We start from the raw sequence: 14,709 nt of genomic DNA on the forward strand, positions 1-14,709 counted from the left end.
ACTTTTTGCAGCTTTCTGATCCTTAGAGTGCCAGTTCAGTCCTGAGGAGCAGCTTAGGGTCTATCTACATTCCTTATGGTGACGTGTCAAGTACATTCACTGCACTTGCCCCCTGGCATGGGTATTAATAGCAGTGTAGATGGAGAGGCACGATTTAGGCAAGTAAAGCCATGCCAGAACCTTAGAGTATGTCCACTACATGTCTCTTTACATGCCCAAGCAGTGCCTTCCACCTATTTTTGTCCCGCTCTTCACTGCAGTGTATAGCTACATGTAACCTACATGCCACTGCTAGTGTGGACAAGCCCTTAGAGTAGTCTCAAGGTTATTCTGAGTTGTTGTAGCCCTCAAGGGGCTGTTCAGTATCTGGGGAATCCCTGGACAGCAGCAATACCCCTTTCTCCCAGCCATGCCCTCCTATGATGAGCAGATCAACTGGCCAGTCAAGTTGTCTTTTCATCTGTTTTGCACTGCTAGAGCAATACAAAACCTCTAGAATAGGGGCCAAGATCAGGTCTTTGCTGGCATACATCACAAGTGAAATGAATGTGGAGGTGTCAATCACATTTTAGAGCCAGTCTACAGCAGTCTTAACCTTAAACAATAATACAATTAAACAGAGACTGTCTGTCATGCTATGGATACACCTAAAGCCAGTATTTGAATAGCAGCGCTGTTCCTGATCAGAGTGGAGAGGCAGAGCTCTGCAAAAAGGTTGCATTCCACCTCCCTGCCTGCATAATGCCAGGCTCTTGCCAATACTGTCAATTTATCAGTTTGACCAGCATCACATTTACTAAATGTTAAATATCTAATAGACTCATAGACTTTAAGGTCAGAAGTGACCATTATGATCATCTATTCTGAGCTCCTGCACATCGCAGGCCACGGAATCACACCCACCCACTCCTGCAACAAGCCCCTGACCTATGTCTGAGCTACTGAAGTCCTCAACTTGTGGTTTAAAGACTTCAAGGTGCAGAGAACATGTACATATCCAAAGGCACGCTATGTGCTGGTTTGCCTGTGTTTAGTCAAAAGACAGTATTCATTCAGTACTTGATGCTCTTTGTATTTGAACGTTCTTCTGTGGAATAAAAGTTTATGTGCCCCCCCCCCCAGACCGATGCTAATCCATCACAAAGTTAGCACACAACTTGCCAATTTGTGCTGCTGATTGCTCTCTGTCTGTAGCAACCTTTTGTCACTGTTGTCAATGTAGAAATATATATATATATATATTATAGTTACACACACACATACAGTTGGAGTAAAAATAAAAAGGGAAAACAGGATGCACCGTCTGTTTCATCTGTTATAAAAGGCTTTTGCAGCTTTCCCCATCTCCATGCTCAGAGTACGGACAATATAGTAAGAATAAAAGCAGCTCTCCAGCTTGTGATGCACAGCTGTGGAGCAGCCCTGGGCTTTCAGGGATGACATTTATGGCTGACATCAGGTCTGAGTATTTGCATTGGATTTTAGTGTCAGCATTGGAGGTGGGGCTTACCAAGGACTCTGTTTTGTGTTTCTGATCTAGCTAAGAGGCAGCTCTGCCTGGGAAGATACTAATTTCCCCCCTTTCTGCTATCCTGCTTGGATCTGACTCCTCCCTTCTGCAGCGCTGAACAGCACAGGCTGAATCAAAGAGCCTCTCATTCTCTACTATATTTCTCCCTGAACCAGTAGGGCTTGAGCATACCTGACATTCTGCCTTCATTTCAACTGAACTCTCGAGTAAGGCACATTGTCTGCTATCTGTCAAAAGTGAATGGTATTTTATTCCCACAAGAGCCCAATTTAATCATCCTCTTGTACTTGGAAGGATTATAAAGAACCAGCTCAAACCCCAAAGTCTGTTTTAAGGAGGAATTGCTTTTTTATCTGCATTTTGCGCTTTTTGGTACATGTGTAAATGTTTCCTTTGATGGAGTTTGCTTTTTGTGTGTGAGTTATCCTGGGCATAGAGGACACACACAGCTGAATGTATCCTGATCAAGTATCAAAAAGGAGAATCTATGAAAACAAAGAAGAAACTTCTCATGTCGAGCAGTTCCGATTCATCTGACAAAAACTTGCAGAGTCGGTGAGAAGGCAAAATAAAATCCCTAACAACCATGTCGGTAACACCTAGTCATTTCCCACTGAATGGGACGAGCCTCTTTACTGAAAATCATGGCATTATGGATATAACTGATGGACAAAGAACTTTGAATATCTTTCTTTTTTGCTTGACGTTTATAATTACGCTCGCTACCCTGCTGGGCAGCATTTATTCACTAGTTTCCTTACTGAAAATTCAAAACAAAACCACACTTTCAATGATTGTGACTTCCTTGTCTGTGGATGATTTGATAAGCGTGGTGCCAGTGACTATCTTTATGCTCATGCAGTGGTCAAGCGAGGCGCTCCCCCAGCCTCTGTGCACCACATCAGCGCTGCTTTATTTATTTCAGGGCATTTCTAGCAATCTGAAAGGTACTCTTATAGTTTCTTACAACTTCTACACGATCAACAAAACTGTGATGTGGAGTCAGCGGACCTCCAAACAGCCAGTGAGCATGATATGGGCCATTCTCACTATCTGGATTGTCAGCTTGCTGGTGTGCATTTTGCCTCTCTGTGGTTGGGGCACCTATGTCCCCACCTCTTGGGGTTGCCTCACAGACTACACCAGTTCCTACGTCCTGTTTTTATTCATTGTTTACTCGCTGTGTTTCTGCCTCCTCAGTGTGCTTTCTGTCCCTCTAACTTACCAACTGTTGTGCTCAGATGAGCAACAGCATCATTATGTCGATTACCAGGAAATCACCCGAAGCTATTTCACCCCTGGGACGCCCCCAGTCTGTAGCACCGCCCTATCCCCTTCTCCAGAGGACCCCGTGGATAAAACCCTGAAGCATTTCCGAAACGCCTACCCCAGCTCGGAGATGGTATTCAGGCAAAGCCCAGCTGAGAGCTGTGGGCTGGACTCCCGTTGCACAAACAGTGTGCAGAGCAGGAGCTACACTGTGGAGTTTGCTCAGAAACGATTCTCGCTGATTCTTGCGTTGACAAAAGTCATTCTCTGGCTTCCAACAATGGTAAAAAGTCAGACTTCTTTGCATATTTGTAATGATTGATTTACACAGGGACCGAGTTTGTGATATTAATTAAAACATTCATCCAGCAATTATGAGCAGCATAAATCATATCCATAGAATTCATTTCAACAGAACTGTGTTTGTGTACGTATTTATCTGGCTTTCTTCAGGATTGATACATTCATACATAATCAGTGTATTTTAAAAATGAAAAGCCAGATTCATCATTGTTTTTCCAGTTTTACATCAGTGTAACTCCACTGAACCCAGCAGAGAGCTAGGCTAATGGTAGGGCTGAATCAGGTTTTGTGTTTCAAGCAGTCTGGCAGGCATTAGGTTGACTCTGAGATCTGTGAGTTTTACTAAGGCAGATTTTTTTTCCCCTCCATCCTCACAGTTCTGAGTCACGCCCTTTGCCAGTCATCTCTGGGTAAGAAACTGAAGCTTGTCTGAGAAGTGATGAAGAATGTTTGTATCTTTGTAATTGTTGAAGCATTACTACATTTTGATGCAATGTATGGGAAGGATAAATATAACAAAGGATACTTACAAGTGAGTCCTTTGCTGGGCATGTGAACGTGTTGGGAATTGTTCAGTGTCATCCTTGTCCTATGGATGTGTATGGAGTCAGCCTCTCACTTCTTTTCATAAAGAATAAGAATTATAATGTGCATGAAGCCCAATCCTGCCTGGCACTGAGTGCCCTCAAACCCCATTGACTTTGGGAGTGGAGGATGCTCAGCGCCTCACCGGATTGGCTCAGTAATCCCTAAGAATTTCTTGGAATCTGAGCTGCTTCTTTGGCATACCTCAGGCATCAATATTTATCATTTCATTTGAAGGATAAGGCATTCTGAGAAATAGAGAGAGAGGGAGAAGGACTGTATAAGGACATTTGTCTTCTAGCATCTGTCAAAGTCACAAAGCCTAGCGGGAAATCAATGAAAATTTGTGACCTCTATTTTTGTCACATTAACAATGTGATGCTTTTGTTATTCCTGGAAATTCAGTATGTGACTGAAGTGATTTAATTTCTTAATGTTCTGCTTTTCAGATACAGATGGCTGTCCAGCACATAGTTGGTTTTCAAAGCCTTTCCTTTGAGACATTCAGTTTTCTGCTGACTTTACTAGCTGCCACGGTCACCCCTGTGTTTGTTTTGTCAGAACGCTGGATCCACCTGCCCTGTGGCTGCATCATTAACTGCAGGAGGAATGCATATGCCATTTCTTCAGAAGAAAGGAAGAGTAAGTGCAGGAGGTTAAAGGATGGGATATTGTCTCAAGTGATGTTCCATATGGCAACAGACTGTTAAAGTAAATTTTATAGTAGATTGCATAGAAAGTTGTCTGCAACAGTAATAATACTCTGCACTCCTGTAGCATATTTCATATGAGGATCTGAAAGGTTTTCATGGACATTAATTAAATAAGCCTAACAACATACCTATAAGATGACTAGAGAGGATTATTATCCCATTTTACTGTCAGGGAAATTGAGGCACAGAGAAGTTAAGTGACTTGCCCAAGACCACACAGCGAATCATTGTCAAACCTTTTAACAGAAACTATGGGTTCAAACTCACTCCTCTTCTAGCCTCTGGACAATACTCCCTCCCTAGAAAAGCACATCTGCCACAATGACATGCATTAAGAAAATACATTGACTGTGCTAAACACATTTTAAAGACAGGCAAAAACACCTCTGAATTCTGAGTGACTATGCCCTTGAATTACAGGAATTTTGTCAATGAGAGAAAAGGCCTTCGCATCCTACTGCTCACACATCCATCCACTGAGAGGCCTTCGGTGTCGACAGGACCTCACAGCCCCAGCAATGTGTTGCAATTACTTTCACGTATAATAATTATAACAGTTTTCTATATTAGCCATTCAGCAGTGACCCACAGAAAATTTAAATCAGTAGAAAAATTCTCATTGACATCAATTGGTTTTGGATTAAACTCTTGTTCCCTAGTTATACTAGTGTAACTCCATTGACTTCAGTGGGTTTACTCCTGATACTCATGGGAGTAAACGAGAGGAGAACAAGGTACATGTTCTTCAGAAAAGCACCTTTTGGCTCAAGTCATTTGTTCTCTCTGAATTTGATTCGTCTTTCAAATCCAGACCATGAACTTTTAACCACTATCCCAAGGAGAGTGACTGCAGTTTGTCAAGAAAACTATTCATTCCAGATACAGCTTTGCTCTGAATCTAGTCTAATACTTACAGAGGTAAACTTGTGATGATGGTAAAGAAACAATTGTATGATAATGTAAATAGTAGGGCTGTCAAGCAATGAAAAAAATTAATCATGATTAATTGCACTGGTAAGCAATAATAGAATACCATTTATTTAAATATTTTGGATGTTTTCTGTATTTTCAAATATATTGATTTTAATTACAACACAGAATACAAACTTACAGTGATCACTTTTTATTTATTTTAAATTACAAGTATTTGCACTGTAAAAAATCTGAAAGAAATAGTATTTTTCAGTTCATCTAATACAAGTACTGTAGTACAATCACTTTATCATGAAAGTTGAACTTACAAATATAGAATTATTACAAAAAAACTGCATTTAAAAATAAAACAATGTAAAATTTTAGAGCTTGCATATCCATTCAGTCTACTTCTTATTCAGCCAATCACTCAGACAAACAATTTTATTTATATTTGCAGGAGATAATGCTGCCTGCTTCTTGTTTACAATGGCACCTGAAAGTGAGAACAGGCACTCGCATGGTACTGTTGTAGCTGGTGTCATGGGATATTTACATGCCAGATGCACTAAAGATTCATATGTCCCTTCATGCTTCAACCACCATTCCAAGGGACATGCATCCATGCTGATGACGGGTTCTGCTTGATAATAAATCAAAGCAGTGCAGACCAACGCATGTTCATTTTCATTATCTGAGTCAGATGCCACCAGCAGAAGGTTGATTTTCTTTTTTGATGGTTCAGGTTCTGTAGTTTCTGCATCGGAGCGTTGCTCTTTTAAGACTTCTGAAAGCATGCTCCACACCTCATCCCTCTCAGATTTTGGAAGGCACTTCAGATACTTAAACCTAAGTCTCACATTGGTACCTTCTTTGTGTTTTGTCAAATCTGCAGTGAAAGTGTTCTTAAAATGAACAACATGTGCTGGGTCATCATCCGAGACTGATTTAACATGAAATATATGGCAGACTGCAGGTAAAACAGAGCTGGGGACATATAATTCTCCCCCAAGAAGTTCAGTCACAAATTTAATTAATGTACATTTTTTAATGAGTGTCATCAGCACGGAAGAATGTCTTCTGAAATGGTGGCCGAAGAATGAAGGGGCATACAAATGTTTAGCATATCTGGCATGTAAATACCTTGCAATGCCAGCTACAAAAGTGCCATGCAAATGCTTGTTCTTACTTTCTGGTGACACTGTAAATAAGAAGAGGGAGCATTATCTCCTGTAAATGTAAACGAACTTGTTAGTTTTAGCGATTAGCTGAACAGGAAGTAGGACTGAGTGGACCTGTAGGCTCTGAAGTTTTATATTGTTTTGGTTTTGAGTGCAGTTATCTAAAAAAAAATCTACATTTGTAAATTGCACTTTCACGACAAAGAGATTACACTACAGTACTTATATGAGGTGAACTGAAGAATATTTCTTTTGTTTATCATTTTTACAGTGCAAATATTTGTAATAAAAATAATTTACACTTTTATTTCAATTACAACACAGAATACAATGTATATGAAAATGTAGAAGAACATCCAAAATATTTAATAAATTTCAGTTGGTATTCTATTGTTTAACAGTGTGATTAATTTAGATTCGTTTTTTTAATTAATCATGTGAGTTAACTGTGATTAATTGACAATCCTAGTAAATAGAAATGCTTTGTTTTTAAGATGTTCATACTAAAGGCTATTCTGAATTTTTAATAGAATAATTGTTGAGTTTGTAATTTCACACTTAATGCTATCTTTTGAGAAACAGAATCTGTATGCTGAATAAAGACACTATTTTATAAATGGTTCTCTGTACTTTGTGTCTTAAAATGTTCTTAGGTAGATTTGATAGGAAGATGCCTTCATGATTTGATAAGAGACATACCTTTAATTACTGTATCTAGTAATATGAAAATGGGAATGGAGGGAGTTTATGGTAGAGGAAAGAAGTAATTAAGGGAATATGTGGCAGTAGAGCACTCTTACCTTAATTCCTGAACTACTATATCATCTAAAATAATTAGCCAGAGTACTGATGTTGGGATATAATTTTATGTGTGGAGTGTATATATCGTCTCTGTATGAAAGTAAGATGATTATGGAATTAGTTCACCTACATGATTGTCTTCTAACATAGAAATGTATTTTTCTTATTTGCCTCTTTGCACTGAAGGACAGTTCTGATTGATTCTCAGAAGTAGAACATAGGGAGGCTGTGTAATCACTGGAGGTTTTTAAGAACAGGTTAGACAAACACCTGTCAGGGATTGTCTAGATAATACTTAGTCCTGCCTCAGTGCAGAGGACCAAACTAGATAACCTGTTGAGGTCCCTTCCAGTCCTACATTTCTATTATTCTAAGCGTATTTTTCTGAAAGCATGTTATGTTATCTTTTTTGGGTTTGGGGAATTTCTCATTAGCTGATATACTGCAAAATGAACCATAATTTAGTTATTTACTTCTCGTGTAACTTTTATAAGGCTTTGCAAATCCTGTTCTTTAAAAATGATGGGTGAAACTATTCCTATTTTCTGGCAAACAACGACCTTCAAAACATAGAAATTCCAGCATGTTTTGACAAAGGAATAAATAAGCTAATTATCTGTGTGTATAGAATGCTATGGTTAATATTTAATTTTCCATAATAATTCATACCTTATAGATACCAAAAAGTCTGTTATTAAAAGTAACCAACTTGTATTTTAGTTTTAAATTTACAGATAAAATTAGGCCTTTTTAAAAATATATTTTCTAATTGTGTTTCTTGTATGTAATTTTTTAATAGTTTAATTATAGAAGCTTTTCTCTTTCTGTTTAGCAAAAAGGAGGGGTTTTGAATTCAATCTGTCATTCCAACAAGGTTCTGGAATCTACAAGATATCCCATGAAAACCACCACCATGAAGATAATGGTGATGATAACTCTATATCATATCATAACCTGATGAACTATGACTGTGAAAACACACAAGAATCTCAGAAAGATACCAACAAAATTCTTAAATCTGCCAAAATTGAGTTCAGCACCATACCCACAGAGGATAGCTCCATGTTTAAAGATTTCAACAAGGGCAAAAATATGGAGACTAAACAAGAACTTGGCAAGGACAAAAGCATGGACTGTCTTCTTTCAGACAAACTAGGAGCCTTTAAAAGAGAGGAGGTCAGAAACTTTGACAAATCAACATTTTTTGAAGCGCAGGAAAGAAGGCTTTCTCACGAGGAGAGCCGTAAGCCAGAACTCTCAGATTGGGAGTGGTGCAGGAGCAAATCTGAAAGGACTCCTCGTCAGGTAGAGCATGGTTTTGTTCTTCATTTCTTTTTTCTTCTTTTGAAGAGTTTTAAAGAGTTCTTGTATAAAATCATCTTAAAATACATTTCTGATTTTGTTGAAAAATTCCCTCCAGCTCAATTATTTGTAATAAAAATGCTAAACAGGTTCTAATTCCAGACATATAAAGCCGTATATTTTGGCAACCTCTACTCATTTCCCATCTATTTTCTAATTCTGCTCTTGGAATTGTGTCCCATTTGAACCAGTAGTCATGGATTTTCCTTATGTAAAGTGCTACATGTGTCGAGGTAGTTCACTATAATAAAAAGTTCAGTGTGAAGGGTTTTAAATGATTTTAAGTTTACATTGTGACACAATACTCCTATTAAACAAAATATCACAGTTTCAAAAGCAGTTTAAATGTGTGCCAACACTTTTTCATGCCTAAATTTTGGATGGGCAAAAATGTGTAAGCATGAAAAAATGAATATGTAGAAATACAGGAGTGAAGAACATGTGTGCAGAAATGGGTGTGCCTAACTGTAGAAGTTCAGAATACAGTAACTCCTCACTTAAAGTCATCCCAGTTAATATCATTACGTTGCTGATCAATTAGGGAACATGCTCATTTAAAGTTGAGCAATGCTCCCTTCTAACGTAGTTTGGCAGCCGCCTGCTTTGTCCACTGCTTGCAGGAAGATCAGCCCGTTGCAGCTAGCTGGTGGGGCTTAGAACCAGGATGGACCCGCTGCCCCACTATCAGTCTCCCTATCAGCTCCCCACTCCCCTAAGTTCCCTGTGCAGTAGCTGCCCAGCAGGCTATCAATTGTTGGCAGTTCAGCTGTCCTTCTCCCCACTGCCATGTGGTGCTCCTGCCTTCTGCCTTGGAGCTGCTCCCTGAGACTGCTGCTTGCTGTGGGGGAGAAGGGAGGAAGAAGGGAGCTAATGTCAGGGTGTTCCCCTCCCCCTTGCTCTTGCACTCCGCTTACCCCATCTTCCATAGAGCAGAGGGGACACACGATAGGGCTCAGGACGAAGGGAGCTTGCTGGCAGCAGCTGCAGCCTCAGCAAGCTGATCTAATTAACAAAGCAGTGTACTTAAGAGTAGAGTCAGCGTAATTAAAGGGGAAATGCGCCTCTCTCTCTCACACACACACGGTGTGTGTCTCTGTCTCTGTCTGCGATGCTGTCTCTCCTCCTTCCATTCCTGCTACCTTATAGAGTGTGAGAGTTAACCCTTGTGGGCTCAGCCAATTGCTTGTTTATTTAGCTGTAAGGCATTCCCTGAGAAATATCCCACCCTCTGACTCCTCTACCTCAACCAAGCTTCACAATCATCATCACTGTGCACCAGTATTAAATTGTTGGTTTAAAACTTATATTGTGTGTGTATGTTGGGGGGTTAGGTTCCAGGGAATTTTTTTTTCGAGACAAAAGACTATATTAATATATAATATATATTATAGTCTTTTATCTGGTGAAAAAATTTTTCGTGGAACCTAACCTCCTCATTTACATTAATTCTTATGGAGAAATTGGATTTGCTTAACATTGTTTCGCTTAAAGTCCCATTTTTCAGGAACATAACTACAAAGTTAAGTGAGGAGTTACTGTAGCTATAATATATAACAGTGATCTTAGCTGATTCACCTCTGATGTGTTAGTTCTCTAAAAAGGAAAACAAAATCAAACATATCTGAAATCTCTAAAATAAGCATTAATACATTCTGCATTTCATAATTAAACAATATATAGATGCTTTAATGTTTTGAGCTTTTGCATGTGTAGCTTTTCCTATGAGACTCTTCTGTGCATAAAAATGGATGCATTAACCACACAGAGCAAGATTATGGCCCTTGCTGTATGCTTGTACAGGAAAATAAAGGACATAAAGAACCTTCTTTTTCTCCTGCCCTTGCTACCAGGGCCGGCTCAGGCTTTTTTGCCGCCCCAAGCGGCAAAGGAAAAAAAGAAAAAGCCATGATCGGCGACACTTCGGCAGCAGCTCAACCGCGCTGCTTCATTCCTCAGCAGCAATTCGGCGGCGGGTCCTTTGGTCCAAGAGGGCCAGAGGGACTTGTCACCGAAGACCCGGACATTCCGCCCCTTCCCATTGGCTGCCCGAAGTACCTGCTTTGTTTGCTGGTGCCTGGAGCCGGTCCTGCTTGCTACCCATATTGAGGAGAACAGCTACCATCAGTTTCCTCCCACTCAGATGGGCAGAGAGTACATGGAGCCTTGGATTCCCCCCCTCAACATGCCAGCCAGTGCATCTGAGCTGGCACAGAGGGGGAAGTAAGTTGTCCCAGGAAAAGATCTGGCACTTTACTTTCCCCATGGAGAAAGAGAGGAAAGGGACTGAACTGTGACTCTGACATGAGTTGTTTTTACTCAGTGCAGACTGTCAGATGGGAATCTCTCTCATAGTAGGTGTTTTAGCAGAAAACCCAAATGAAATTTGACATCCTTTGGATGACATTCATACAACTGAGTGAAATGCAGTTGACTGTGGATTTCAATATGGGTATCAAGATTACCGTTCTTTTTGACCCAAAACATTGCAAGTCTTAGTATGATTATCCCTTTGTTTGCTTTATAACTTGTTTGGTTACTAACAATAAGCAGTGCTCAGGAACTGGTTAGTCTTCCAGAGCACTGTGGAATAACTAGTTCAAGATAAACTCCTTATATATGTCCTTAAACTGGTCTCTTATTGTCCTATCGGACTGATTCTGCTCTCACACTCAATTTACAGTGGTTTAATTTCATTGACTTTAATGTAGTTAATTATGGCTTAGACCTGAGTAACAGGGGCGTCAAGGGCATAGGATGTATGTCATGTAAAACTGGGCTGGTCCTGATCCTGCAATCTGGACTGACTCATATGACTGCAGAGAGTCTCACTGAAGTCATTCTAGTTTCTGCATGGTGACTGGGATCTGCCCATGGGGATCAGTTTGCATGATTGGGGCCTACATGCTCTCTCTTCCACACGCCCCAGCACTCATTCGTGTACTCTGTACCATGCTGATGACCTATCAAGAACTGTTGTGACATAAAATGAATACTAATCTCCTTAACCTGGTGACGTTTTGCTCTGAGAGCTCCATTCCTAATGCCACTGCACATTCTTGGGTGTTGGGGACATGGGAGTTTTTGCATTGATTTCTGACTATAATTGAGTTCAGTACCTAAAAGAATTACTGTTACTGGTGATTTGTAACAATGGCACTGATAATTTGAAATGGGATCCAAAAAAATAAGCATGGGTATAGAACAAACCTACGCCACATTAATGTCTTGTGTACTGTATCAAGGACACAGCAAACCTCAAACAGAAATGGGTACGACTATTTGATTTTCCATAATTAATGTGTTTGTTTTAGGGGGGTGGAAAGGCCTAACAAGAAGTGATGCTGAGGAAAATCACGTTGTGCCTAACAGAAGGGAGAAAATATTGTTAGCTGAGCTTATCTGTATTGAATGCAAAGATTGTTGGTAATGCAGTCAATGAGCACTTGGATTTTCTGCCTCCTAAAAGTTAATGATTATGAACTAAAGGCCAAATACTGGCTTCAGGATACATACAACCCTCAACAGCTATAACTAGAATGGAACCTATAGTGAGCAAGTGTCACGCCTCAATCCTGTCTCTCCCATTACTGTTGAGTTTACAGTCCAGAGACTCTTTACGTGTTGAGCTGTGGAAAACATTCCAGGACTGGTTTTAGGAGTGATAAAGGGTAATGCATGTGTTGTTATTGCACAGCCCTATGATCTGCCCATAGCTTGCATATGCCTTCTCTAGCTCAGAGTGTTCATGCTTCTGCACACGATTTTTGGCCTGCCTTAAATAATGCCAATAATGCTATTTTAATAAACATGAATGTGTCCCCATTTTCAAGATAAACCCCATGGAGACTATTTGAGGGGAGCATTACCTACCTTGTTCTGTGTCTGATAGTCTAATCACTGCTGTAAATTGGTTCTGAGATGCTTTTAAATATCAGTTTTGCCTACGCACTTTCAGATGTCACCAGGCTCCTTCGGTTAAATTCTGAAGGATGTGATCTGAAAATGAGATGTCCAAGAACAAACAGGGGCACACAGGCAAAAGAATGTAATGCAAACACTAATACAGAGCTTTCTCGATTATTGAATTACTGGTCAATTTGATCCTTCATTTTATTTGATTGAAACCTCAGGAATCAGGTCACTTGTTTTGTAAATAAAATTTCTGACCTTGATTCTGATTGCATTTGACACTAAGGAGTGTTTAATTAATTCATTGGCCATAGGAAAAATGCCATTTCGTCAATATGGTAGTCTCCTACTGGCTTTTATACAGGATTATAACACTGAAGAAAAACAAGAATCTCTCTCCTTAAATGAACAAGGAAAATATTACACATAAAATGGAAGACTAGAATGCTCAAGAAAGATGGTTAAAATTAAAAAAGCTGTGTAATTGCATCAGTGACATTATAGGACACTACTGGGCTGTGTGAATTATTATAGGTCCACTGCCCTCCAGTGGTCACACATATAAAACAATCAGTAGCTTATACAAGTGATAGGAGAAAGTGGAAGACTCTGTAAGCTCCTGGAACACATTTCCAGGGAAGGTGATGCCTTCTTGCTAGGAAGGAGCATGTTTTGCCATATTGCTTCCTGTCTGAGAGTGGAAGGCATCACATTTCCACCATTTAAGTGCATGTTATCAGACAAGAATGCTATCAGTTCTGTCATATTGTTTTCCTTATGACCGATCGATGCTGTGCACCAGTTTCAAGGTCTGGATACAAGATGAGAGAAAAGCAACACGGGGGAGAGAGGGAAAGGGGAGTACGCTCACATACCCATGTTACTTAGAGCAAAATAGTTGTAAGTCCACTTTGTTAAATGGTAATTCTGAGGAGCCAGTTAAAAAAGCACTGTTTAAATGCAGCATAGAAATCAAGAATGCACTTCTCTAACCCAACTTACCTCCTTTTTCCAGTCTACCTTTTAGGGAGACCATTAATTAATCTCCCACCCTCATTCTCCTTCACCCAACTAATTGCAGTCAGCCAGTTCTAGTGATTACATAACTGCTCTTTAACAGCACAGAAATAAATGATTACTACAAAGGAGCAGGGTATGAAGTGTTTTGTTTTCACACCCAGGTTCAAAACCCTGTGGTCGCTCTATCGTAACCTCTAATGTTTTGGGCTAGCCCTGCTGATTATGTATTGCAGTACATTTTATATGGGCTCCCATCAAAATGAACATGGAGTAGATTTCACTGGGTCCCTTCACAGACTGTTGTCTCGCTCTGTCTTTGAGAGTTGGCCCACATGCTACTGTACCAGTTTGGGGTCTAATACAGGAGTGAGCAAACTTTTTGGCCCGAGGACCACATCTGGATGGAGAAATTGTATGCAGGGCCATGAATGTAGGGCGGGGGCGGGGGTTGGAATGCGAGGTGTGGGAGGGGGTGTGGTGTGCAGGAAGGGGCTCAGGGCAGGGCATTGGGGTGCAGGAGGGGTGCAGCAGGGGGCTCAAGGCAGGGGTTGGGGGATCAGGGCAGGGGGTTGGAATGAGAGATGCAGAAGGGGTTCAGTGTGTTTGCTCTGGCCCGGCATCGCTTACTTCGAGTGGCTCCAGGGTGGCAGCGGCTCCCTGCTTGCCCTGACCCTGCACCACTTCCGGAAGTGGCTAGCATGTCCGGCAGTAGCTCCTGGGGGTGGGGTGGGGCAGGCAGCTCCCCCATGCACTGCCCTCACCTGCGAGTGCCACCTTGAAGTTCCCACTGGTTGAGGTTCCCCGTTTCCAGCCAATGGGAGCTGTGGGGCAGTACCTGCAGGTGAGGGCAGCGCATGGAGCCCTCTCTAACCTCCCCTCCTGGGGCCAGAGGGACATGGGGCCGGCCGCTTCTGAAAGCAGCGTGGGGCCAGGGTAGGCAAGGAGCCTCCCGTAGCCCTGCTGCGCCCCAGGGCTGCCAATCCCACAGGCCAGATCAAAAGCCCTGATGGGCCGGATCTGGCCTGCAGGCCATAGTTTGCCGTCCCCTGGTCTAATATATAGTATTCTAGTCAGAGCCTAGTCCAGATGTTAGACCAAACTCCTCTCTGGTGTAACTCATTTT

The 14,709-nt window shown here is 41.0% G+C and overlaps 1 protein-coding gene across 1 annotated transcript in view; it reads left to right on the forward strand.

Annotated features, from left to right (window-relative positions):
• The first annotated feature begins 2,117 nt into the window (after positions 1 to 2,117).
• The window catches only part of GPR149 (G protein-coupled receptor 149), a 36,598-nt gene continuing 24,006 nt past the window's right edge, over positions 2,118 to 14,709 (forward strand). Inside the window, exons 1-3 of the mRNA XM_032787370.2 lie at positions 2,118 to 3,083; positions 4,138 to 4,330; positions 8,128 to 8,600. Coding sequence (XP_032643261.1) covers positions 2,118 to 3,083; positions 4,138 to 4,330; positions 8,128 to 8,600 — 1,632 coding nt within the window. The remainder of the gene's footprint in view (positions 3,084 to 4,137; positions 4,331 to 8,127; positions 8,601 to 14,709) is intronic.

Source organism: Chelonoidis abingdonii, chromosome 8 (assembly GCF_003597395.2).
Source record: "Chelonoidis abingdonii isolate Lonesome George chromosome 8, CheloAbing_2.0, whole genome shotgun sequence".
Lineage (NCBI taxonomy): Eukaryota > Metazoa > Chordata > Testudines > Testudinidae > Chelonoidis > Chelonoidis abingdonii.